The sequence below is a fragment of the Triticum aestivum genome, chromosome 7D, assembly GCF_018294505.1.
Source record: "Triticum aestivum cultivar Chinese Spring chromosome 7D, IWGSC CS RefSeq v2.1, whole genome shotgun sequence".
NCBI lineage: Eukaryota > Viridiplantae > Streptophyta > Magnoliopsida > Poales > Poaceae > Triticum > Triticum aestivum.
In genome coordinates, this window is record NC_057814.1 from 48,938,341 (window position 1) to 48,965,878 (window position 27,538).

The 27,538-nt window shown below is 44.3% G+C and overlaps 2 protein-coding genes and 1 long non-coding RNA gene across 8 annotated transcripts; 1 reads left to right on the forward strand and 2 right to left on the reverse strand.

Annotated features, from left to right (window-relative positions):
- Window positions 1-702: 702 nt before the first annotated feature.
- LOC123166619 (hexose carrier protein HEX6) lies at window positions 703-2,579 on the reverse strand. The gene has a single exon (XM_044584424.1). It carries the CDS (start codon window positions 2,496-2,498, stop codon window positions 960-962), a length of 1,539 nt encoding a protein of 512 aa, XP_044440359.1. The 5' UTR covers window positions 2,499-2,579; the 3' UTR covers window positions 703-959.
- Window positions 2,580-4,981: 2,402 nt separating this feature from the next.
- On the forward strand, window positions 4,982-23,512 carry LOC123169081 (uncharacterized). Of its 3 annotated transcripts, XR_006484641.1 has the most exons (5): window positions 4,982-5,350; window positions 15,693-15,763; window positions 22,380-22,480; window positions 22,602-22,651; window positions 22,756-23,512. It is a non-coding gene; the product is annotated as an uncharacterized lncRNA (long non-coding RNA). The 3 variants fall into 3 exon arrangements; XR_006484639.1 differs by having other exon boundaries at window positions 4,983-5,350; window positions 22,553-23,512; XR_006484640.1 differs by having other exon boundaries at window positions 4,984-5,350; window positions 22,602-23,512.
- LOC123169079 (ABC transporter G family member 50) lies at window positions 11,070-23,113 on the reverse strand. 4 transcript variants are annotated; one of them, XM_044586927.1, is made up of 24 exons: window positions 22,836-23,113; window positions 22,613-22,736; window positions 22,374-22,459; window positions 22,134-22,218; window positions 19,466-19,625; window positions 19,292-19,368; window positions 18,980-19,033; window positions 18,791-18,881; window positions 18,412-18,713; window positions 18,044-18,319; window positions 17,655-17,965; window positions 17,409-17,569; window positions 17,224-17,327; window positions 16,984-17,137; window positions 16,439-16,546; window positions 16,271-16,344; window positions 15,835-16,167; window positions 15,435-15,725; window positions 13,942-14,025; window positions 13,340-13,473; window positions 12,962-13,189; window positions 12,695-12,866; window positions 12,361-12,615; window positions 11,070-11,572 (listed from the first exon to the last, which is right to left on the reverse strand). In XM_044586927.1, the coding sequence occupies exons 1-24, from the start codon at window positions 23,108-23,110 to the stop codon at window positions 11,306-11,308; spliced, it is 4,206 nt and encodes a 1,401-aa protein (XP_044442862.1). In that variant the 5' UTR covers window positions 23,111-23,113; the 3' UTR covers window positions 11,070-11,305. The 4 variants fall into 4 exon arrangements, 3 of the variants coding, with proteins under 3 accessions (XP_044442862.1, XP_044442860.1, XP_044442863.1); XM_044586925.1 differs by having other exon boundaries at window positions 18,980-19,045; XR_006484638.1 differs by lacking the exon at window positions 11,070-11,572 and having other exon boundaries at window positions 12,695-12,853; window positions 18,980-19,045.
- Window positions 23,513-27,538: the final 4,026 nt, after the last annotated feature.

Here is a 27,538-nt window from a genome sequence, read left to right on the forward strand (position 1 = left end):
TATATACCGTGGATTGATCTGGTTTATTGGTTTACCAAAAGAATTGTTTGCTGAAAGCCGGAAAGGGATTGAAAACCAGGAAAAAAATCGGTGAAGGGTGAAAGGTTGGACGAAGGGATGAAGGGGAGAAAAGTGAAACATGAAACCTTATGTTGTATTTAAGTATTTTTATGTCAGTAGAGATTTGACGAACACAAGTGTCATGGACCCATCTTAAACTGGGCCATGGGCGAGAACTGGTTGAAGCAGAGTACCGTTTTGTAATGGATAGGGCACTATCTCTATTCGTAGCGCATTGTGTATTGGTATGACAGGATTATGCGCAAGGGCATCGAATATCAATGGACCCAGATCCTATTCGCCGCCTTAAGCGTCAGTTATAGCCAATTTCGCTATCTGGCGCACACTCCCTCCTAGCTATGACAGGATTTTGTTTATTTTTATTTTATTTTCGTTTTCGTTTTCTCACTTTTTCAAATGCGTGAACTTTTGCAAATTCCTGAACTCTTTCCAAATTCGTGAGCGCCCTTTACCTTAGCTCGCGGGGGATAGGCGCCAAATAGGTGGTCTCATCAATCAGGACGAAGACATCAGCTTAGATTCTTGTGTCCACGATCGAAGATCATAACAACATTTTTTTATTCTTAAATTTACAGACCATACTATATGATATGTTATACAGTGAGTACGCGTTCAGGGTAATCTACAATGACTACGCGTTCAGGGTAATCATTTTCTGAACTAATGCATTGCCGAACAATAATGAAGAGCGCTGCATACATTAATCTACAATCTTTCATCGTCCATTTTGTGCGATCTCTGAAACTGTATGCTACATATTTGATTTGATGGTTGGTATTTGTGTTGTCTGTTGTGAGCATGATGATTTACATCTCTGAAACTGTATGTCAGATGATTTGTATGCTACAGCTCTGAAACTACACTATCATGGCTCTGTTTCAGAGTTTCCCGCTCGCTGGCGCCTCCTCGGATCCCACGACCCTCCTCCAGAACCAGTGCTCACGCCACACCCTGTCCACCTGCTCGATCGGCACCCCCCTCGTCTCCGGCAGCAGGAGGTACACGAACACCGTCATGGCCGCCAGCCACGCCGCGAAGAAGAAGAAAATCCCGGCCCTCATGCGGCACAGCATCGCCAGGAACGTCTGCGCCACGAACACCGTGAATACGAAGCTCGTCGCCACCGTCACGCCCTGCCCCGCCGACCGCACCTCCAGCGGGAAGATCTCGCTCGGCACCAGCCACCCCAGCGGCCCCCACGACCACCCGAACCCGGCCACGTACACCGCGATCAGGAGGATCAGCGCCGCCGCCCATGTCTTGCTCACGCCGCCGTCGTCGCCCAGCTTCGCCGCCATGATGGCCCCGATCAGCAGCTGCGACGCGAGCATCTGCGCGCCGCCGGCTAGGAAGAGCGTGCGGCGGCCGAAACGGTCGACGAGGAACATGGAGAGGAGGGTGGAGGCCGCGCCGACCACGCCCGTGACCACCGCGGACAGGAGCGACGCGCTCTCGCCCATGCCGATCGTGCGCAGCAGCACCGGCGCGTAGAAGGCGATCGCGTTGATCCCCGTCACCTGCTGGAAGAAGGGGATCGCCACGGCCATCACCAGCTGCGGCCGGTACCGGCGCTGGGTGAGGAGCATCCGGAGACCGCTGCTGCCAGCCACGGCACCGCTGTCGGCGGCGGCGACGATGCCGTCGAGTTCGCGGTCGACGTCGTCGGTGCCGCGGATCTTACGCAGCAAGACCGCCACCTCGCGGCGGTCCTTGCCCTGCTGGACGAGGCTGTTGGGCGTCTCCGGGAGGAAGACCGCGCCAACGAGCAGGAGCCCGGCCGGCACGGCGGCGAGGGACAGCGAGACGCGCCACCCCCAGCCTCCCTTGATCTTCTCCGTGCCGAAGTTGATGACGTTGGCCGCGAGCGCGCCGACGCCGACGCTGAACTGGAAGCCGTTGCTGAACGCGCCGCGGTGCCGCGGCGGCGCCATCTCAGACAGGTACAGCGGGACGGCCTGGTTCGCGAAGCCCAGCCCGACCCCGAGGAGCACGCGCCCCAGGATGGCCATGTAGACGTTCAGCGACGCACCTCCGACGGCCGCGCCGGCGAGAAAGGCGGCCCCGCCAAGGAGCATGGACGGGCGGCGGCCACGGCGGGCCGTGACGCCGGACGCGAGGAACGTGGTGAGCAGGCCGGCGACGTAGAGCGAGGAGGTGAAGGCGGTGAGGAGCTGGCTGTCGAACTTGCAGTAGTTGCTGACATGGGAGTCGCCTTTCATCCGGCGGTACACGTCCGGGAAGAACTTGCGCAGGAAAGGCTCCATGGACAACACCCCGCCGGCGATGCCGATGTCGTAGCCGAAGATGGCGCCGCCCATGCCGGCGGTGATGCACGACAGCACCACGAACATGGTGACCCTTCCGCCGCCTCCTCCATCATTGCTCTCGGAGACGCCGACGACGCTGCCGGCCGCCATGGCCGATCGATCAGACCGAGCCGATCGAGCTAGCTGCGTGAGGCCACGTACTCAGTAAATGGTTATCTTTGCGGAAGTGCAGTTGTGGTTCTCGTGCGCGGCATGTGTGGACGGTACAAAACAGTTCGTCCAGTGACTGATCGCCATGGCTGACTGGTCCGTGTGTTGACTGGTAGTAGATTGCGATGCTGATTTTGGTTCCTTCTTCTTGTGCAATCTCGTCTACAAATAATCTACCAAGGCGCTTTCAGTGACCAGCGCGAGTAGCTATCCATGGCGATTTCTTCCTGTTTTTCTACTCACCAGAGATTGTGTTGACTGGTTTGGTTTGAGGGAGATGTGAAGCTGATTGCCTATTTTGCTTTTTTGTTCTTGTGCTATTGTAACTTGAAGGCTTTCACATAACTTGAGTACTAGTTCTTTTTAAATAGTACTCCCTCTGTAAACTAATATAAGAGTGTTTAGATAACTAAAATAGTTCTAAACGCTATTATATTAGTTTACGGAGGGAGTACTAGTTTCCCATAAGGGCTAGTTTGGTTGTTGGGGATGAAAAATCCTGGATAGTAAACCCCAGAAGTGGGATTTCCCTGCCCATACAAGATCCCCTCCCACTATGTGGAAATACCCTTTGCCATTTGGACACCAAGGGGGAGGGAAGAGAAATCCCCGCAGGCAATACCAGAACGGGACATGCCCATCCAATAGGACAAAATGTGTAAAAGAAAAATATCATTACAATAAAAATCACCACAAATAACTTCATTTTTTCTCACAATATTGTCATGTACTCCCTCCGTTCCTTAATATAAGACCTTTTAGCTTTTTCTTGATTCGTATGTATGTAGACACATTTTAGTATGATTGTTCACTTATTTTAGCATGTATGTGGTCAATATTTTGAAATAGCTAAAAGGTCTTATATTAGGGAACGGGGGGAGTAAATACCAGAATAATGTTTGTCCCTCTTTTCTAAAAAAGTTCACGAAATTTGGGACTAAAATTTCATACAGAAATTTGAACGAAAAAAAACACTAAATACACAGTTCGCAAAAGAACAAATATTCAACTTGCATCCACACATGCATGTAACCTTACATGCCAAAGTCGGACCAATAGTGCAACACCAATGAAAATGCTAATTATGGTTACAGGTTCAGCAAGAAACAATACTTTGTTCCACTAAAAATATCACAACTATGTGAACTATATCCATACTGAACTAGGAATAACTTCCACCATCAACCTTTTGAACATTTCCATCGACCTGTGGTAAGGAACCTGCATCACAAATAAGTATTGAATTTTCAAGCATGAGTATAAGCATGAACTTTTCTGTCCTAGTGGTTACACAAATCTGACATCTGACCACTTCTCTACTGAATAGAAAGAAAGCCACACATACCAACTCAAGAGGGTTATTCGAGCATAGAAAAATGCTGCTGATCCACCTGCCAGTTCGCTTATCTTTTTCAGATAAGAACTGTGAATAAACTCATGTAACTTAGCAAATAAAGCATCTTTGGACAGACATTTTTGCACTATAGGCATGATAGTTTTTCTTCATTGCAGAATTTAAAAGATATATACTTTATAAAAATAAAAAGTATATCAACCAGATATAAGAAAAATGCAAAGCTCCAAATTAGTTTCAACCGAGAACCAACTCGGATCATTATCCAGCAATGTTATTTTTAATCAGGACAGGCATTCCATATTTTGCATTGTAAACTGAATCATGTATGCTTGCTGGCATAGGGGAATTGGACTGCCGCATATCCTTGGTTGGCATGTTTCACCCAACAAGACAACACAATCAGAAACTCAAAAAAGAAATTGGGTATAGCTGATGCTTTCTTGATGTTTTTCCTTCTGAATTTTATTCTCCTGTAGAATGCTGAGTTTACTGATGTATAAAAGATATTGATGAACACTACGTGAATTAAAAAAATGTGTGTTCTCCTGCCTTGTGATGTTTGCAATCAACAACTTAACATGAGCAGAGCATGCGATTTAGTAATGTTGCATATGTTCAGAATGTAAAACAGAATGTGCAAGACTGTCATCAGGATGTAACTGAGGCTCAAACCAGCAAATAATTGTCTCCAGCCATGCATTTGTTTGATTATCTACATCCCAGATTTGGCAAAACCTCTCGGAAGGTTGTTATCTTTTTATTACTAGCTCATTAAGGACAATACAAGCTTCAGAATCTGGATTACTGTGATCGTAGACAGTCTGAAACTACTACTGTCTATCATACTCCCTCCGTACCAAAATACTTGTAGTTAGGGGAACTCGTACTAGTTTCCCAGCTACAAGTATTTCGGTACAGAGGTATTTCGGTACTAGTTTCCCCAGGCACGGCCCTAGCCGGGCCACGTGCCAAGCACGGCCCACTAAGTCGCGTGCCGTGCCGGCCCGTGACGGGTCGGGCACGCGGGCTATCGTGCCGGCCTCAAACCTTGCCGTAGGCTGATGCAAAGTGGCAAACTGATCGTTTGGCCCACCCGTCAGCTCCACTTGCTGACCTCCAGTCCTCCACCATGAATCGGGTTTTCCCAATCTCGTGTCCTCGGAGCGCCCTTCCCTCCCAGCGCCGCCGCCTCTTGCCCTCACCGTCTGGCTCGGACGGGGAAGCACGGCTGCGTGGAGGAGGTCTCGATCTAACGCCCTGTGATCTCGCCGTCCCAGTCTGACAAGCAGCGGTGGCCATCTCCATTCTATGCGGCGGCCCGTCTGCCTCCCAGATCCGGCCGGCGCTGCTTGTCCACGGCGGCCAGACCAAGAAGACCGACCATGGGGCGTTTGAAGAGGACGGGATGCAAAAGGGTGGAAGGAGGATCAGTCAGGTACGCCAGGGCCATTTAGCCTTATATTGTTTTTTAGGTTTTAATTCTTTCAGAAGGTACCTTATATTGTTGCTTCAGTGCCTCTTCGATTCAAATGACTTTCGTAGGATTTTCGGTGGATTACAATCCTTTGAATTTTTCATACGCTGGTAGTTTCATTCGTAGTACAGTATTGAATCCTATTGGGATTTTTCCTACATTCCATAGAAAATCTATCTAGCATCCACTCCAACTACATTCCACAGAAAATCTATCCAGCATCCAATCCAATCTCTTGAAAAAAATCATTTGTTTTTCCTGAGATGTAATCATACAAACTCAAGTCCTGTAGGATTCAAATGGGCATGACATTCCAATCATGTGTTTTTCCTATTTCTGCATTTTTACAATCCTGCAAATCAAAGAGGCCGCAACTGTGCAGTTTATAGAAAATGAAGTGTACGAGTAAACCCATAATTCGTAATTCAGATGCGAGACTTGTTATTTTTGTGAACTCGTGAAAAGTAAGTACATTCTTAATTGGGATCCAGTTTATAAGGGAAAGTGGATCGTAAACCGCATAAGCAACAAAGGGAAAAAAGAAGAAGAGTGAAGTGGGTGCCCATGATGAGGCATAGTCCAACTGGCGCACACAGAGGTCACCACCACGAGTTACAAATAGATGTAGGGCGCTGTCGAAGGGTATCACAATACCAAGACCTTGCAAGTATCCCCACAATGTTATATAGGAGCAAGCACAATCAACGAATGCCATTGATATGACTGCAAGTTTTGCTACATGGGCATGATACTGGATCAATACAAGCTGTGAGACCACCAATAGGCATGAACCTTGACTGGAGCTCCCCCACATGCAACAACCGGAACAACTTGCAAGGTGGGGTCGATACCACATAGAGAACATGAAGCTCAAGGCAACACACTATTCACCATGGGAGAGATTTGAGATTGCACAACAAGGGAGAGTCAACTTTGAAGGCACCATATGATGGATAGGGGGAGTGGACGGATGGTGGCACGGGTGACACCAAAGTGTACCACTGGACCACAATTATAGCCACCAACATGGTATGAGAACCCATGACATGGCAAGGGCAGGGCCAACAAGACGAAGCCTTCAAGAAGGGGAACAACGTCCACAAATGATGTCATCATTGAGCTTTGGCCTGGAGCACACACTGAGGAGTTGCATCTCCAAGACCACGCCTCCCAGGAGTGTTACAATGCTAGAAAGCACCGCCATGGTTGCCTGAAATGAGATCGAGCACAGTGTTTTCCAGGAGCACACACAATGATTCAGACCCAAACGCACCACCAAGACACTCCATAGCACCAAGGGGTAGCCTTGGCAGAGCAAATCCTAGCTGCACATCTTGAAGACCACTTCATGGAGGTATATGGGTTGACGCTGTGGTGGTTGGCTCATACATAGGTCAACAGGGATTTCTCTCGAAGCATGTATTAGATCCATCTTGACATGCCGAGGAGCCAGGCCTGAAGCACTTGCAACCTTGATTCAGGGGTTCAGGGCCACCCTGAGCCGAAGGTGGAGAGGATGGCAGGGATAGCTGCAACACGCCGTGGGCCTCAAAGCGGGAGGTTGAGCGGAGAGTCCGAGTGCGTCCAACCTACGTTGGACTATGATGAGAGAGGTCGGGGTTTGACGAGTAGGCTCCACACCCAACCCCACACCGGAGCCCATGTGAGGCATCAACCGCCGGAGCCAGGGCAGCGCAACTAGATCGATGTCGTAGGATGGGGGCGTCCATCCAAGGAGAGGGTGGAAGGGAGGAGAGGGGGAAAGCGGGAGCGTGGGGTGCATCGCCGCCATCGCCAGCCCTGGCTGCAGGTGAAAATGACGGTGTACGTGTGCACTTTTTTGCTGGCGGCAGGGAGGCTAATATTCCTTCGTATGATCATTTACGCTTCTTTCTACATAGAAAATTTAAATTCTCCCATAAAAGAATTTGCCCTAAATGTTTGATGATCCAAAAAGAAACCTTAGAAAAACTCAAAAGATGTTGTTGATACCATGTTATGAATAACACTTGCATTGATAAATGGGGCATTAGGCCATTATCTAGTGTAGAAAGGGACACATTATTTGGGCCATTTATATCCCTAGCGAAAGAGCTTGAGTTTGTGTTTACTATGGCCAAGTTGATGATTTGGAGAAGGAAAACCTTTCATCGAGGGTTTGGGCGATTGGGAGAAATAGCACAATCCATTTCTTTTTAGTATAGGCGGTCGCTTATCATCGTGTGACCGTATATTAAATCATTGGGCAACATCATGAAAGAAAAGGAGAGATGTACAATTTGAGTCTTGTCTTTAATCATTTCTACATCAACAAAACAAGCCCATGTGGCGTAGTTAGGGACTCAACCAAACCGTTTCACGTATAAGCCTGTAGGGGTGTTGATTGTCCGAACAAAAGATTCGGGAAAAAATATTTATTACTGTATAGTTTAGGGGCTTAAATAGACCTAACCACGTTATGAACATAAACATAGGTAAAAAGCATGTTCGTAAAACATAGAACAAGAGAAGCCCATAAAAGGCTAAAAACTCTTAGAGCATCTCTACCAGATGATGCAAAATGGGCAGCTGCCTAAAAAACCGTTTTATGGCATTTGGACCCAAAATGGTGCTCCAGCAGATGCCCTATCCCTATATCGTGCTAGAATATTTTTGGGGCAGCCCTTTTGTTCTCCAAATATACAACAGCCGCGTAGTTGCCGCAAAACAAAAACCTCAGCCGCGCTTTGCTCGACCGCCGCGTGAACCCCCCTAGTCGCTTCCTCTGCCTTGCCGACGACGATGCCCAATACGGCCACCACCGCCATCGGAACAGCCGCCCCTTTTGTCGAATCGGCCTCTGCACCACCACGTTGACCAAATTGTCTGCCACACCACGCCATTTGGCCGCCACTGCCGCCAGATCCACCGCTCTCATTCGTCTCAGCCGTCGACCACCGCCATCGCCGAGCTGAAGATGTTGCGCCACAACGCTAAGGCGAGGAGGAGCACGGTCTTCCACTGTGTTTGGCATTGTAGTCCCACGGCTATGCTGTCGATATCTTGTGCGATGGGATGCAAGTCTGGCTCAGGACCTTCAAGACAACAGAGCTCGCTACATGCGCGTATGATGCCGTGGCCGCTGGCCCAAGTCAGAGCACACTTTCCTGACGTCATGAGCGAGAGGTGGCGGAGTTCCTCGCTCCTGAATTGGGGATTGTGTTTCACGAGGAGAAGATGGTTGCCTCATCGTGGAGCAACACACCGCCCATGAGAGCGATGCGGTGGCTATGGCAAGGTTCGCAGCGGAAAGTCCTTACCTTGTGCAGGTGGAATACGAATTCTTTGCCAGTAGGGACGTGCAACACAAGAAGGTTCTCAAGGAGGAGGATGAGGCTGGCCCCTCACAGGTGATCAAGCTTGAGTTGGACGATGACAAAGCCGACGATATTGACTTGAGACCTCTATCGTAGTAGTGATGATGAGTAGTGTATCTATCTTAGTACTGTTAGTTTAACTTTGAACAATTAGAAGTTTGAAAATGTCGAAATATGCAATAATATTGCCCTACTACGGCAGAAATTTTTCCGGTGACCTATTTTACATCGTCTGCTATGGCAGAATCTTTTTTGGTGCCTTAAAACCTACTCTTTAGTGCCCTATTATATGTCATCTGTTGGAGATGCTCTTAGCATGGCTCCACCTAGTAGTGCACAAAGCTCTAGGGGACGTACTGACGTACTATCGACAACTCATGCTGATATGCCTAACAACACATCCACCATGAGACTCGATGCCAAGAACCATCTCTTTTGTGCCAATCAACTCATAGCCGATTCTTCGAACTAATGTGTTATAATTGTATTGTCCCCTGCATTGCCTTCCAGCCATCCCTAACCCTCGCATGATCTTCCAGGCGTCATGGGCGAAACCACCTAGACTCGCCGCCAGCAGCCCTCCACGTCCCATACCTTCTCACCGTTGTCGGAGGCACCGACAGGGCTCCTCGCATGACGTTTTTCCATCAGGTCCATTGGCAGGACGACCTTTTCTCCCGACAATGACGGCACCTCTCGGTACAGAGGTCCATGTGACACATCGTCGTGGTCGCGACCACCTTCTTTGCGGTGCAGTAGATTGTTGTGGATTAGTGGAACGATGACTCTTCCTCGATAGCGGATCCCGACGATGTGGGGGCATGGCATGCTCTTCTCTTGCAACAAGGCATGCGGCACCTTAGCCATGAATCTTGGCCTAGGGTCTGTGGACTTGGTGGTCTCCTTCACTAGTGGTCATGTTGGCGGCGGTGGTGGGCATGGTAGAGTGGCTAGGTTCGATTTGGGGAAGGAGGGATGGGACTGTCGGTGAAAGCTAGGCTTCGCTCGGTCGAAGCCAATGACGGTGGCGCCTGCGGATGTCGTTCCCTTGCTTAAGGTGTCTAGATGCAGTCCTTGACTATTCTCTCATAATGCTTTAGCGGAAACCCTAGGTTCCGGTTTGCCCAGATCGAATGATGGCGGTGCTCGGCGTCTGTGTTCCTCCTTCGGGGCATTATATTGGAGCTTGGCCTGGTTGGCGAGTCCGTGGTTGGTTGTGATTTCGCTGGTTGCTTGCGTGCTGGCGGGTAGCGGTGATCATCGCTACATTGCGGCATGGCGGTGGTGGTGCACGGTTGCAGTGCCGACGATGCTAGGTTGCGGATCATGTTCACCGGAGTTTGTGGCGGCTTATTGCGGCCCTGGCTGTGTAGTGACAACTAGTGTCTTGTGGGGGCCATTAGCCATTCCCAGATTTACTAATGGCAATCACTTGCATCGAAGGCATGGGATTGCTGGAGCGTCTCCTACATGGGATTTTCGTGGTATCGACTCCTCTCGCTAGTTTGATTTGCGACCAGTCTCACGTGATGTGACATATTATTGGCCTCGTACAAGAAAAGCTACCCACGAAGAAACTCATGGAGAGGCAAAGAGAAGCCTCACATCAAGAAAGGGGCTAGGAATACCCGTTCGTCCGGGCATGGCGCTGGCACGATCTGCTCCCGCGGCGGTGCGCGCCAGTGAACTTCCATTTGCTTCGGGAAGAACAATATTGGGGAAGAAGCAACAGTTGGCGAGCTTTGTCAGTTGATCTTGTGTCGACGATGTTGTGTCGCCGACGAAGTGACCCATTTCCCTTTTGTGTCGTTGGCGGCACCCTTGCTAGTGGCACCCTTCTTGCTGGTAGCACCCCTAGTGGTTGCGCTGCATCCTCTCCTTCGGCTTGCACCTCTGCGCTCATCGGGTGTGTCTGGCTTCAACTTGTCTAATAGAGGAAGGGGAGAAAAGCTTGATGCGAGAAGCTTTGTTTGCAACGGCGGAGTGAGCACATGAGCAAGATGAAGATGGGTGAAAGTGAGAGAAGTGTACCATTCCATGCTGCCGTTCCCGTTTTATATAGCTCAAAGGAAATCCAAACGGCGCCCCGCATGCCGTGACGTGTGGCCACGTTTCTCTTCAGAAACCACCCACCACTCACACACCTTGCACGGATATTAAGGCATGATGATGACGGTGCGGGAATCCAAGTTAGCTTTTTGTTATCTGTGCTTAAGCTCGCTTTAAATCGTAGGTTCATTCAGTTAGGTGCTCATTTTCCTCTTGATGCATTCAGTAATCTAAGGCATAACACAATTGCAAAATCCTCTTCAAAGCAGGTTACATGATTTGTAACCATCAAATTCTTCTGAACGGTGAAACAAAAAGATTACAACTCACAATCGTACTTAGCACAATCAAGTTATTGTACACAATTACTTATTCATGAGGTTTACCCATCAGATTTGAGAAAAATAGCCACCCAATCAGCTCTGATTCTGCATTTCGCAGTTGGAAAAAAGGCAAGTAGCTATATCTGTAACATGTACAGATTCATGTCTGTTGGAATGTCAGAACTTGCTTACCTCTTCTGGAAATTAAGTTTCTCAATGGACAACGAAAACAAGATTATCAACACAAAAGGAAAGGCAACGAGGACAGCTGCTACTACGCTCAACTTATCTTGATGAAACCCAAAATAGTCATTCAAGAAGATTGAAACTGATTTAGTTTCTCCAAATGCTTTCACCTCTTTTTCTATGTTTCCGTATTGTGATGTCAAGAGGGCATTGAGTGCCCAAGATGTAGGAGTGAGATAGTAGAGCCAAGTCCACCACTTCGGGATTTGCTGCAACGTGAATTGAAAATGCATATTAGTGCTTTCCTCTATTCATGATTCTTCCCTAACAATTGAACAGAACATGATTATTCTATTGAGCAACGCTGGAATAATTATCAATTTCCAACCTAGAAAATAGAAATGGAAGTATTAATGATGAAACTGAAGATGGTATGTCTATAACTATTATGATGTTAAACTAACATTGGAGTGGTTCTGTGTATCGTCATCCAGTGATGCCTTATAGTTGCGGTTGGTCCTTGTATTGTTGACATATTACTACTTAAATATTCCCAAAACTAAGATCTATCAGGAGGATAGATCAGTTGATCGATCACAAAAATTAAGCAATCAGTAAAATTGAGGATCTGGGGCAGAAGGAAAAAAAGGTGTCATGGTGGGGAAGTTGCAAAGGTGAATATTGACAAAAAAAGATAAAGAAAAGTTTACCAGGATAAAAACCCTAAAACCTAATTTGATACCTTTGTAAGGCAGAATGCATTAATAGGATGCCTATAAGGGTAACCTAGATGTAGTACAATAGGAGACTTCTGCACGAACATGAACTCTGGAATAAAGTAAAGCCCATAATGCCCTATTAGACCTTTATTAGTTCCATAATATTATTACATAATTACACTACAAAATCTCGTCAATTACAATTTCTCATGTAGGTTGTTATTTTCTTAGTTGGTATATATTCAAGGTGGGCAGCCATATTTTTGCTAACAAAAAGAAGTGCCAGTTACATCTTGGAGAGCTAAAGTTTACGATATTGGGAGGAGATAAAGACTTACAGGTGCAGGTAAAATAAATCCTGAGAATAGTGTTTGCATGGTGTTGAAAAATGAAGCCAGTATGGTAGCTACTTGAACATTGGGGGTTATGGAAACAAGAAGCAACCCAACATAAACATAGGAGAGAATTGAACAAAATGTGGTGTAGAAGAACCATAGGAATTTGTGTGCTGTCCAATAATAACCAGTTGACGGATAGACAATTAACGTATACAGTACCACTTGGATAAATACATAGGGTATCTCAATGAAAGCCTGTAGAAGGTGAATAAATATGAGCATCAGTGTCAATGTATATTTTACTTCTCTTACAAGCTTGTGATCATTATCTGACCTGTGCGAATGAATATGACCAAGATGAATACATTCCTGCAAATCTCTCACGATACATTACAATACGCTCAGTTGTACTGAATGGTATGATTGTCTGATCATTATAAGCGCCTATGGTGGTGAAACCCAAATACATTGCACCAAAAACACTGAGCATGTCCTGCTCGTTGTTTCTTAGAAGAGATAAGAGAAAGTTAGAATAATTTTGCAATGAGTCTGTGAAGTCAACTGATGTGCAATGTTGTGGATAACAAAGGAGTGAACTTACAATACTTTTGCATGCTTCCAGAACAATATTCCGTAGATCAGGGCAGATATGACAGTCATCATAATGCGCCTCAAGTTATACTGAGGACTCCTCCAGTAAGTTATGTTTTGTTTCCACAAGCAAGCTTTAAGTTGAATCCAGCCATTCTGTGCAAAACTATGGGAGAAACATAGATTTTCTGAATTTGGTAATGGGATACTTAGCTGCTCCACTAGATCTTCAGCTTCTCTGCAGAAAAGTAACTTTAATTCTTCCAAACTTCAAATGGAGGTATTTTGTTTGGCTAAATTTTTTTGCTAGATGAATTTTATTTTGCTTAAGCTATTCATATATGTTGCCTTTTGCTCGATATCCTAACTAAATCCACAAGATATGTACCTATGCAGTGACGACTCTTCATACAAAATTGCAAAGTCCATATTGTGTTGAACCTCCATTGATGTCGATGTTACATCCATCATCCAAGTAGCTGGATTGCAGTTACTCTTTATTTTTGGGACTCCAGAAATTTTCTATCAAGTGGACAAGAAAAATTCAATCTATTAGAACCAAAGGACACATGTCACAAATATGGCAGTGCCATGCCACAACCGTGCTTCCTCTCTGAAAACACCGAAACACATACATAGATATGCAAACAAAGTTCTTCAGTATGTTTTTAGTTTCCATTGCCAATCTGTACGTTTATTGTCACATTTGCTTTTAAGTTCAACATGTAAAATACATATGATCACATCAAAATTTTGATTAACCTATATATTTCATGTGAATTGTTAGCCAAGTTACATATTGAACACAAATGACTGCTAGAGTTGACTTAAGTGTTTTTGCTATGGCATGTTGAACATTTGAGCACTGGTTTTGGGGTTCGTTCCTTTGGAACTCTCACGTTTATTGTTCCAATTCCAGAAAAAAACAGTGAAAACGAATAATCAAGAAAAAGGCAAATACATTTGTGGAAATATGTTCAAGAAACTTGCCTCAAAGTACTCGATCACTTTGCAGGAGCGCTCTCCTATTGGTCCACTGTAGATTGTTTTCCCACCGCTTTTCATTAATATGAGCTGCAACAAAATTTACTACATGCATTATAGGCAACTTTCGACTACAACTAGCCCTGTAATAAAGAAAATCTATACCCTTTTTGTTATTATAAACAGAGAAGTAGCAAATATAAACTGTCCGTAGTCACGTCGATTTGTGATAAACATATAGTTCAGAAAACCAAAAAATATTCTATTCGGTGACTTTCCAGTATAAGCCCTCAAAATTGTTTTAATTTTGTAATCAAGCCCAGAAAGTCCAAATTTTGTGCGATGACAAATTTGTGTCAGTGTGGACACTTAGTTCAAATAAGAGATAAAAATTAACTGACATCGAACACATAGATGTTCAAATAATTAAGAGATCAAAACATGTCATTGCATGTTTATACTTTATTCTTCATGCGGACTGATATAATGGGGTTGTTTTTGTACAAAAAGTATATGCCAAATATTTAAGGTAAGAAATGTTCTCCCGAAACAGAAAAAGGATGCTAGATGCTCCCTCTATCTCAAAATGTAAGACATTTTTTGACACTGATAATGTCAAAAAACGTCTTACATGTGTCAAAAAATGTCTTACATTTTGAGACAGAGGGAGTAGTAAATAGTTGTTAAGCATCTTACTATAATTTAGATACCAATCCTACTTAGCTCAAACCAATGTTTATATCATAGATATATTATTCAAAGGGTCAAAAAATGTCTTACATTTTGAGACAGGGAGTAGTAAATAGTTGTTAAGCGTCTTACTATAATTTAGATGCCAATCCTACTTAGCTCAAATCAATGTTTATTCATAGATATATTATTCAAAGGGGTCTGATCAGGTATCTTCAGTAGAAAATGCTTGATCTAACAAACCAAATAATAGAAGGTTTCAGATAAGCAAAGTTTAAGTTGAAGGGTTTTGTTGCACATAATTGATCATTTGAGGGGACAAAAGTGCAATTTGAGGTCTAGGTTGCGCAAAGTGAAATGGTTGACACGCTTATATTGCAAATTTCCATACTATTATTTCCTATCATTATTATTTACTAGAAAGGCAAACACAAAGGACATGTTTTAAATTTTAAATAACTAATAATGTACTACTCCCTCCGTCCCATAATGTAAGACGTTTTTTGACACTACACTAGTGTCAAAAAACGTCTTACATTATGGGACGGAGGTACCTCTGTAACTTAATATAAGACGTTTTTGCAGGTGAACTGCAAAAACGTCTTATATTTAGTTACAGAGGTAGTGCATATTAAGATTAGCCCTGCTCTGTTGAAGGCAAGGGCTTTAATTAATCCTAATAGTTTTGAAACTAAACATATTGATTTTTCCAGAAAAAAAATTGTGTTGATCGTGCTTGATATATATAATAAAAATGTATTTGTGTTGATTGTGTTTAATATACTAATATATTTAGAAAGTTAAATTACCTCATCAAATGCCTCAAAAATTTCAGTGCTCGGCTGATGGATTGTACAGACTACTGTCCTTCCTGTTTCACAAATATTTTTGACTGCACGAATAACAATGGCTGCTGACCTTGTATCTAAACCTGTTGTTGGTTCATCCATTAGTATGATTGATGGGTTTGAAACAAGCTCGACTGCAATCGTTAGCCTCTTTCTCTGCTCCATGGACAATCCATTTTTCTGTGGTGACCCCACTAAGACATCTTTTATTTGATCTAGTTCAACAGTTTCAAGGACTTCAGCAACAAATTTCTACGAGAGGAACAAGAAGAATATTGTTAGTTTCTTAGGTAAGCCTCTTATTTATCCATCTAGTGCTATGCTTATTAAATTCGATATATCTCTGAGACTGATGACATACAGATCTTGTTTGTTCGTCGACATGAGAAGGCAGACGAAGCCACGCAGAATAAGTTACAGACTCTTCAACTGTAAGCTGTGGGGAATGTATGTCGACTTGTTCGCAGTAACCCAAGATTCTGACAAATGTTTCCTGCACCTTGGGATATCCACCTATTCTTATGTCCCCTTCAATATAACCTCCTGTTTTCCTTCCTGCTAATACATCTAGTAGAGTTGTCTTCCCAGCTCCACTAACACCCATTAGTGCAGAAAGAACACCGGGACGTAAAGCACCAGTTATGTTATTAAGCAGTCGAAGTCTTCTTGTTGGATAGCCTTGTTTCAGCATTTCCTACAAGAGAGTACATTTCTTACATACCTTCATCATCAAATACGAACCAGGCAAGAAATATAAAAAACTACAAAACAAATGCATAGGGGGCTTGCTTAATTACCGGTGGGGTATCAATGTAGTAGTTCAGATTGTGGAATGTAATTGGAAGATGCATAACTGGTATAGTCACCTTTGCTGCAATAAGATGAATGCATTGAAGAAGCATGCACTTTTATGGGACCTTCATATTTTTTACTATTAATTCGTATTGAGATGTTTATGTCTTTACCTTTGGAAATATTTGATTGATCATCAGATTCATTTTGAATAGTGTAATCTTTTTCCTGCTGTTGACATAAGCTCTTTGTAGGCCTGCTTCCATGATATTCTTCTGTAGCTGAAATTGGCAAAATTATAGTAGGATTCTAAAGTAAGTAACATTCGTGTATAAAGTCTAATTAACTGGTGCTCCATAGTGCCTCAGCACTATATTCCTATATCCAGATCCATCTAGATATATTGCATGAAAATTTGTGAAGTCTAATTTATTCCAAACAAGTTTGATCTTTTCAGTCTGTACTTTGTTTTGTTATTGCTTGAATTCTAGGTACCTGTATGTATATAAAACTGCTATATGGATGAGTTTACCAAAAATATTTGGGATCGAGTAGGTATTTCGAAATTATACCCAGCAATGACAACCAGTTATATCATCCAAAATAGGAATTTCCTAAATGCATTACCCAAATTTGCTGTATTTCAAATCATGTTGCCTGGGCACCATGGAGCCCAAGCCCAATATATATGCACTTTGTTCATTAGTAGCAAACTTACGTGTTCTGTAATCTAGTGCCAATCCAAAAGCGATATAAAATAAGAGAATAGATCCAAGCAAGGCTCCAAAGGATATCCAATAATAATGCCAACTGTAATATAGGCCATGATTAACCAGGATTTGGTTCCCAATTGTTATGTTTTGAATACTTTCCTGAAAATAATACAAGCAGCAATGATGTTAGATGCTTGACATCAGCTTATCACTCAATATTTTATTTGAAAAAAAAATCATTTCACCTTCTGCCATCTTGGTGCCAAGAATTCGTTAATAACTATGCTGATTTCTGCATATGTCATTGGAGATATCCAAAATCCCCAGTTTAACCATCCTGGCATGGAGGCTGGGACAATAAAGTAACAAATTTGTTCAGATTTGCTAGGCTTATAAGTTATATGCATTCAATGAGCAATGGTTATCTTACTCTTGGGAAGAATGAAGCCTCCGAATGTAAGGAATACTGTTAGAGCAAGAAAAAGGTAGAAGAAAGACACAATAGGTGTTTGGAAGTATGAAGCAATAAATCGATGCTGCGAGGTGACTGAATGATGGAGAAGACAAAGTATCAGAAACTGGCAGAAGAACCTAGAAATGAATATAAATAAAATATGTTAAGAGTTTCTCAATGTTTGTTCTTATCATTGTAAGGTTGAGAAATTTCCATATTTACCTTGAAACAGTAGGTGTATAACCAATACCATAATATGTGATAGATATCCATACAAGCGAATCCAGTATGGAAATAGGGACCTTTAGGACTGAAGCTGGTATTGCATATGCCCATGATGAATAGAAATAGTAGCTCTTTTGCTTGTAAAAACTTGGGAGTCTCCCAATCTGCATGCTCATCTCTGGTATGCCATTTAACATAATCATGATGGAAAAAAATAATGCTCCCATATAGTAATTTGCATGAGTGAAACTTATTGTCATGCGAGTTCGAAGGAATACAGACATTGTTACGAGTGCAATAATGGCAAGCTGCATCAAGGAGTAAATCTCAGTTTGGACTCATAATTTACTTTGTACAGGAAAGAGTGCCTCAGAATGAAGTTTAACCTGGCCTGTTTTGAAGACATAAACAAACATATTCCTTTTCATTAGGAGTGCTTCCCTTGCTCCACAGGCTTTGAACATTTCCAGTTTTTGTAGCGAATACTTATTGAATGCTAAAGCTTCCTTGCCCAACTGGCTTTTGGGAGGTACACTTTGTTCATGTAGTTTTCTCCCCCTGTGATTCTCCCTGAACATGCTTGATAATTCATGAGGTGAGATATATCTGTATGATTCATGTGGACCCAACCAGTACTGTTGTTGGTCCTTCCAGGACAAGATCTAATGATTTCAAAATTAGAAAAAAAACTGGTTTCATCAACGTGCAAATCATCTCAGTTGCTGCAGTTATTTTTGTGATTGAGAACAATTACCTCTTGAAGAAAGTCAGCTGCCGCTTTTCTTTCTGGGCATATGAACCCACACTCCTCAAAAAAATTGAGAGCTTCATTTCGAGGGCCATGGTAGATAATCTTCCCTTCTGCCATTAGTATGAGGTCATCAAAAAGATCAAATACCTCAGGTGTTGGTTGAAGAAGTGAAATAACCATCGTGTACTCGCTGATGTTTGTCAGTTGCTGGAAACAATTGATTATTTGAAAAGTGGTAGAGCTATCCAGACCATTTGATATTTCATCCATAAAGTATGCACTTGCGGGGCCCACAATCATCTCGGCTGGTACAAGTAGGTGAAAGATTATATACAAGGTGATCCCTTGTTGGTTAATGTATTTCCCATTGGGTTTACTATACCTGTGGTTAATCTTTTCTTCTGCCCCCCTGATATTCCTCTTCTCATTGCATCCCCAACCATCGTGTCTGCGCATATCTCTAGCCCCATGATCTACAAATAAATCAGTATTGTGATTCTGTTAGTATCTTGTTCCTATCTGCCTTCAGCACCAAGTTATGCATAAACTTAGATGTTTTGGCAAGGGGTACCTTCAAAATATAATCTGTCTGTAGGCTTCGCTCTGAAGCTTCAACTGCTACTACCTGCATTAGCCGCTTTACTTTTGAAAAACAGTTACGTTTAATTTGTAGAAACAGAAACAGAAGTGTTGACTAATGAAAAATTGAAAAGCTAGCTTAGCTTTAATACAACCAAATATTATTCTGCTAGAGCAGTTCCAATATTCATTCGACGTTGAATTACCTTTTCTTTGTAACTCAGATAAGCAGGTCTGTTTTTTTTTTAATTGTAAAGTGAGAAAGGATAATGCCAGCCAGTACATAGGAGACACGATTTTTTACCTTCATGTATAGATCGATGTCCGCATCAGGTATGATCCCAGCCACACTCTCCCTTGTGTTCACCTCCTTGAGTATTTCTTTGGGCAAACAAATTTAGTGAGCAACAAATGTTGTGATTATTTAAGAACTTATTTTTGATCATGAATTCTTGTGAGGACTGTCCAATAGACTTACTTGGTCTTCTTCCAACACCTTGGCACTGGGCTGAGAAGTCTAAAGTTTCCCTCACAGTCATCTCAGCTATGTGCAGATCATGTTGGTTGATATACACAGCTGTTTTCTCAGGTACAAATTCATGAAGTTCATAACCATTATAAGAGATATCCCCTGTTACCTGTAAAAGCTTGCATCGTTACATTCAGTTTGCCATTTTTTTTCTTCTTTTGTTCATGATTTTGCAAAATTGTAGCTTTGAAACTAATTGTAGTGTCAATGGCTAAAGGGCATTTGTGCTGTTCTGCTCTGCTTTTCTGTGGTTGTATCTCTAAGCAGGAATACCCAGCAGGTACCCATAATCTATTGTGTGCTATTATTTGCTCCCTCCGTTCCAGAATATAAGGTGCATCAGTGTTCGTGCAAGTCAAACTTATGTATGTTTGACCAAGATTATAGAATAAAATATTAACATTCTGCAATATAAAATAAATAAAATATGAAAAATACTTTTCGTGATAAATCTAATCATACAAATTTGGTATTGTAGATATTGATATTTTTTTTCTAAAAACTTGGTCAAACATGAATGCCTCTTGAAAAAACTAATACACCTTATATTTTGGAACTGAGGGAGTATTAATTAGAAGCTGATCTGAAAATAGTTTTCTCTGAAAGTACTTGGTCTGAAAATAATTAAAAGCTGTTATTTATTAGTATTCAGCAGTCAGTATAAGTACTAGCTTCATGACGAACTACTCATTTGAGCCAGTAAATAGTGCCGGTTTCATACAGGTGGAAACCATGCCAACAATTATATGTTTTGGAGACAATATAGGTGGCTTTGCTGGGGAGTTGGGACATTTCAATTTGATAACTCCAGCATCAGTTGGTGCTGTAAAAAAGCAACTTAAGTATACTGATATCCGTCGTTCAGTGCAAGGCATTCTTGAATTTCTGCCTTTGTCAGAGGTCGTTAACCATGTGCAACTAATGAAAACCATAGACTCTGAGGTGATGGACAACTTTTGCTTTTGATGTGAGTAATGTTATTCTGTCAGTTGTCTGACACTCATTCAGATGACGGCCTGGTGCTCATCACAATGATGTATCCTTCAGTATGGCTAGACCTAGCGTAGCACGGAGGCGACTTGCTGGGTTTCGCCCGTGCGGCAAAACTCCAGCTCCTCCTGCCTGGCGTGTAACCTTGGTTCAGGAGTTCCATGGTCCTTCTTAGGGCTTGTAATCCTGAATGGCTGTTATTCTCTTTCCTTTTAATGCATCGACACACGCATAAGCATTTTCTCGAACAAAAGAAAAATCTGTTAGTAGAATTGATTCTTTGTTTCCTACAGTCAAAAGTTTGTGTTAGATTTCGGTAAATAGGCTTAATGGTAATATTGGCCATATTTTCTGCAAGGCAATCATCCTAATTTACTGGCAAGTATGAAGCAGGCGCCCATCTTTACCCGCCGCTTGTTCTAGCAGGACCAGTAGTATGTTCACGCTGCTAGGGCATATACACAGTTAAAAAGATGGAACATGGGCCTGAGTTTTATATCCAAACGCAAGGAAAATTTGCGGCGATTCTATACTACTATGTTGCATGTTGTTCATTTCAAGGGAATTACACTTTCCTCTACAATATAGCGTGATCAAATTTAATCACAACAGTGTATCTCATTATAACTTCCAAATTCGACCATCGATTTATCTAATTGGTCTGTGAGATACATCTGATAGGTCCCCGTGCAGTAGTAGCAAACCTACATAGGAATTGGATGAGAGCGCTGCCCTGAAGGTGACTCACCCTGCCGCCACAGTGATCGCCTAGACGCCTACTTTAGGGGGATCCAGCGGATTGAGATTATCTTTCCTGGCTGCCGAGGATGCCATGGAGGAGAGGGCAGCGGAGGTGTCATGTGTTGAATCTCAGGATGCTGCTGGAGGTTGGGTCATATGCGGATGACGGTGGCTTTGTGTCACCGGTGGCGCGTTTCTGTCACCAGAAGTCGGAGGAGGTTGTGCAAGAGTTCTAGGCGGAGGTTCTTGATGTCGGTGTCATGGTTAGGGGACAGGAGCGCCGGCTTGTCCTCCGGCGGGCGTGGTGCCGAGGAGTAGTTGGGCACATGTATGTGTTGCGACACTATGTGCCGAGGATTAAGGCAATTGCGCCGTCTCCTCTGGCAGCGTCAGCGTCATTATCTGTTCTGGTATCAGGATTTGGGAGCGCTGGCGTATGACCACGAGGGTCCCGACGAGTCCGAGTTAGAATTGTCAGTGCGACGGCGCCAGAATGGTGCTGCAAACATTTGAGCATGTGCGTGAGAACTTGCTGCTTGACAGCAGCAAGTTCGGAGCTCTCAAGAGGCGCGAGTTTATTGTTTGTGGGGTATTGATAAAAACTTAAGTTTGGCTCTTTGGCTATTCATGAATGATGTAGACTTTGAGAAAAGATTGTAGGTTATACATTTATTTGTGTACTGGCTTCATATGTGGTCTATTATGTAGCGGCCAGAGGACAGAGAGCAGTTTACTGCGGTGTGCAGCTGGTTGAGATCTTAATTTTTTTGTTCTTTCATTTGGCCAAGTATTGAGTAATCTTGAGATCTTTATAGGAGCAGATGCAATCAGTGAAAACAAGGACATGCTTTTTTCTTTAATTATGAAAGGAAGACAGTATTTGTACCTTTAGAGATTTATCTAGTTTCCCGGCAAGAGCTCGCAACAGAGTGCTTTTGCCACATCCAGGAGGTCCCAGTAGAAGAGTCAATCTACAAAGATGGGAACATATGGAATCAGAACTAACCTTAATCTCTAAAGCAAGAACTACAGACACTTGATGCACTAAATTTCGCACGTTTTCTTTTGTATGTTTATGGTTTCTTTTCCATTTTTATACTAAACACTCATGAAACATGGCACATACCTGCAGGGTTTGATGATTCCACTGACATCTTCAAGAACGTTGGTTTTTGCTCTTTCCGTTTCGAAGCCTAGCAACTTCACGAGGCCCTGTAACTCAAATGAAAACGGGTAAGTTAGTCAATACCATCCAACATATATCTGTGTCTTATCAGTTCCATTTATGATTCGTCGAAAAAACAGTTGCTTCAGATGCTGCTATTTGGTGCATAATAAAAATCAATCATTTCAGAGGTTTCTTACCGAGAAGGCACCTTTGGTACTATTCCATAGAGATGGCAGGTGATTTCCTTTAGTAACTCTGCACTCTGCCTCCACAAACAGATTATTATACCTCACCTCTATTGCTGGCAACTTGACATCAACCCTGTGGAAATGGATCACAGGGGAAAAATAAACAGTTGCATAAACAGAGTCTAATCTTCATCCAGTTACTTAGAACAGTGTTCTGAAAAAGAAAACATGCCTGTCAATTCTTTCCTTTTGTCCGCGCAGAAAGCGGAGGTGGTCGTCTTCGAGGTTCTTTAGCAGGTTGTCGAAGAACTCGCGCCTCTTGAGAGCTCCCAACTTGCTGCTGTCAAGCAGCATGTTCTCACTCACATGCTCGGTGTTTGCAGCACCATTCTGGCGCTGTCGCGATGCCAATTCTAACTCGGACTCATCCGGGCGCTCGTCACTCGCACAGGCGGTGAAATCTTGATGGTGGGATGATGGGTTGGTCTCTCTTGCGAGGCCCTCCATCTCAAGATGGGTGAGTTAAATCGACGCCCTTTGCTATTGCCTAGCCGTACTCTAAGCAGTCATTTCCTTCTCTTTAGAGTACATATATAAGGTTTTGGCGAGCATGTACGCACGCTTTTTCCCATACGGACATCATCAGTCAGAAGAGTTGGAAAGACCAGTCATGTGTTGACTTCAAACTAACTATTAGCATGGAAACGCACATTCTGGAAGATGACAGCCATAAGTCATGTATTATACGGTACTGGTGAAGACTTCACAGTACTCCTGATTCGGAGACCTGATTTGCCTTATTTTGGGTTTTCTTTGTGACGGGAAAGAACCCCACCGCACTTTTTTTTAGCTTGTAAATTGGATATATGCCACCGCAAAACGGGACTTCGGAAAAAGATTGAAGTGCAATTTTAGTCATGGATTAGAAGGGGAGTAACCGAACAGGTTATGTTACGCAGGGAGTCACATGGATGGGGTTAATGGGGGCTGGATGACGAGCATGGATTATGAGTCGAAGGACAAGTCTATAGACTAGTCTAGAAGTCACAACTCCGGGGCCGACTACACTTCAGTGTCGACTAGTCTGTGAGTAGCAACTTCGGTGTCGACTAGTGTCGATTAGCCACAATTAATTTATTAGTCTCAACCTCAGAACGACTCATAGACTTGTCGTGGATCACCCATTCTACGGGAGGATAGAAACCACTCGTTTGGAAAGACCCCCTCAGCTGGTCGTCCTTGATGTTGCTCTTGCTCGTTTGGAAAGACTTCACGAGACCTCTGCTTCGATGTGTGGATGTGGGACACACAGTCGGTTGCACATAACCATCTTGGAACTTTGAACCTGGCAGGCACGGACCCATGAAAGTTGAAATGGTATTGTAATTACTTGATGAAAGAGCCTTCGACGACATTGACCACAGAGTCGCACTCGGCAACTTGAAACTGCAATATGTGCAGTACCGTTTGTTCGCGCTCTTGCGCGGAAAACTCGCAGGGGCACGCAGGCGCGTGGCACGCACCTGCCCGGCTGCTCGATGGTTCCGCACGACGGCACATCAAGTTTTAAGTTTCAGTTTTTGAAACTTACGATTTTGCCATTCGCTCGCATCAAGTTTCATGATTTTGTCGCTTGCTGGTACCAAGTTTCAGCAGCTGCAACTTAATGAAGTTTTAAAAACTCATCAAATCGTATTAAAAATGGATATTATTTAAAAGCCCTTGTAATAGAAACATGAATATGGAACCAAAACTCAATTTGGAATTTTGGTTGTAAAGATATAAAAGATTAAGATTGCTTTTCTTTCCCCTGTCGTGAAAAGCCTTCCTCCCCTTGATCTTCATCGGCGAGCCCGTGGATTCCCCTTCCCTCCGCCTGCCGTTCCGGCGGCTGGTGGCAGGGAGGGGATTTCTGGTGCCTTGTCTCCGGCTAGTAGACAGGTAGAGTTTTAGTTCTCGCAGGGGCGGCGTTTGGACGGATGGCGGCGCTTCTTCTTCGAGTCAGTCTTTCGGGTTCCGATCCTCCTCAAGTTCGTCCTCTAGGACGGATTAGACGGAGCTTCGGCGTAGATTTCTGCCAGCTCCTCAGGGCGGAGAGGTTAGAGTTTCTCGCCGTGCGTACGCAACGGCGATATTTGGTGTCAAATTCTTTAGACTGATTCAAGGATTCAACGGTGACGACTGCGGCTCTGGGACGCTGATCCTTAAGGGCACGCACACGAAGACTTTTCGGCTATCATCGACAAGGTCAGACCGGCTCCGGTATGGGAGCGTCGATAGCGGCGTGTCGGCGGCTCGGTTCTGGCTGAGGCAATGGCCGTTCGGTGGTCCATTCCTCCATGGACCTTGATGTAAATTTTATTATGTTTTGAGGTGTTTTGTACTTCTGGTGAATCTTTATAATAGATCTGATCTTTTCGCAGGGGGTGGGGCATCCGGGACCTTGATGTGGAAGAAGCGCATGCCCCCTGGGCCGTGCCCGTACATCATCAACTCCTCCGAAACCGACCGGTTCAAGCACAACAGAGCGGGATGCCCGGGATCCTTACACAAGTAGCACATCGGACGATTGGGGCATGCGACTTGGAAGTAACCGGGGATCACACAGTTGAAGCAAGGCCGGCCATCGTGGTCGGAGTCGGCGGCTGGCTCGATGGAGGCAACAACGGCCGCGGAGGGAGGGTGAGCCTGTTGGTACCTAGCGGAGCGCACCGGCCCTCTCTTCTTATTCTTGGCGCCTGGGTGCCCCTTGTTTTCGTTGCCCCCATTCGGAGGGGGGGGGGGAGTGCGGCTAGTTCCGGGGCGTCTGGTACCACCGTTGGGGGGGAGGTCAAAGGTTGTTGAGGGCGCTGGGAGGGGCCCGGTGAGCGAGTGTGTAACAACTCGAGACCGACGCTCCAGATGCCTTCTAGTTATATCTCGAGTTGGCCGCGTTAATTATTTGTTTGTTGCATTCATCATTGCATTTTCCAAAACTTGCATCCGTTCATAGTTGCCGTTCTCCCTGTTGTTGTCGTTGACGGTTTCGAGACCAACCGCACTTGCGCACGACTTCCTTGTCTCTCTGCACATTGCATAGACCCCCTTGCATCCTAGCTCGAAAACTTCCCCGAACCCGAACCGCCCGGTCGTGACCGGTGGGTCCGGATCAACCCCAAACATCTTTGGTTTCTTATTTGGCCTCCCTTATCATTTTATCTCGACCGTCCGATCTAATCGAAGGCTTCGAATCTAGACCTATTTCCCTATATATAGCCCCCTAGCCCTATTTTGGACCAACCCTAGATATACCCCTGAAAGTCATCCCACCACCGCCACTTCCCCTACCCATTTCCTCCATCAAGATGCTCCCTGATCCAGCCGCAACCGCCACCATAGACCTTCCTTGTTTTCCGTTCCAATCCAAACCGCCGCCGCCAAGTCTTGCTGCCTCTCCCTTAGCCACCGCGGCCTGCCCAAACCCATCTGGAACGCGTCACCGCTCCTCCTCTCTGATCCGTAGCGACATGACCGGCCTCTGCTTCTCAACCTCGCCGACCCCGCCGGCTTTTCGCGCCATCGCCGGCGACCTCTGACCTCCCGAGCTGCGTCACTGCCCTCTCCCTCTTTTCACTCTTTCTCCTCTCTCTTCCTCTCACCTTCTTTCTCTGCCTCATCTCTCGCAGGGGCTCGCCGCCACCATGGAGCTCCGCCACCTCGCACCAAGGCCGGGAAGGACCCCCTGCCTCGACCTCCATCGAATCCGCTGGATCTCAACCTCCTGACGCTGCTTTGGTGCCTCAAGGCGCCACCACCATTGCCACCCGACGGGACCAGCGCCGAGCTCCCATGTTGGTCGTCCCGCTCGCCCCCACCCCCCCCCTCCGCGCCTGGATTGTGACATTCCCCAATCCAAACGGAGCCCTGCATCACGCCATCCACATATGTGACCTGCACCACGTCAACCAAGGACCCTCTTGTTCCCCGAACGATACACGCTCGCAGTCCTTGGATCTCGCTGTCCCGTTCCACTTCGTCCCACGTGGTGATTTCAGTTCCCGGAGTTGTCTGTTTTAAACATCATGTAGGCATATTCAACCTGCTGTGACTTTTCACATATGCATCTGATGGAAATGTTCCATATATGAAAAATGATCTACTCTTTGTGTACTACATGCCAGTGGAATTTGCATCCATGTTAGGATCCATTTGACTGATGTAATATCTGTTGCAATAGTGCATCATAATGTTAACTGCAGAAACTGATAAAACTTGGCAACTTTGCTTGATGATTATCATTGATCTATAGCTCATATGCATTTTTATCGTTCATGTGTTTTGTACTACATCATGTGTACTTCCATGCCATGCCCTTGTTTTCCATTATAAACATCATGCATGTTCATTTCTTGCTCTAAAGTAGATATCTTGATATGAATGCATTCCTATTAACAGAAAGTTGCATATTGTAAAACTCTAGATTTTCTCCAAGTCCCTAAAAATTAATAGAGCATTGCATTTTAAATCATATTAAATTAATCTTGATGCCCATGAACTTGAATCCTATATGTAAAATGTAGCATTTTAACTCTACTGTCAGTGCATGTCATTTTTGTGAATGTTAGAGTCCCGCAGATTGATGTTTTGTTGCTCTCAAGTAGACATCACAATGTTTGGGCAGATTATATTTAAACTTGTGTTGGTTGTATCTTTTGAACCGTTGACCCATGTTGATCATGTCATATATGAAACTTGCTTAAAATTGCATGCATTTTCATAATATCCTTTTGCATGCATTATTTTTTTTTTGTAATTGTTGTTCGCATTAATGGGATGCTAAACTTGTCTAGCTTGTATCTTTTAAACTGCAGCACCGAATTAAATAAATTATATATGTAAATGGCCTAAAAAATTTGTAGATAAACATGGTGCACTTACTTTGCATGTTTAACAATA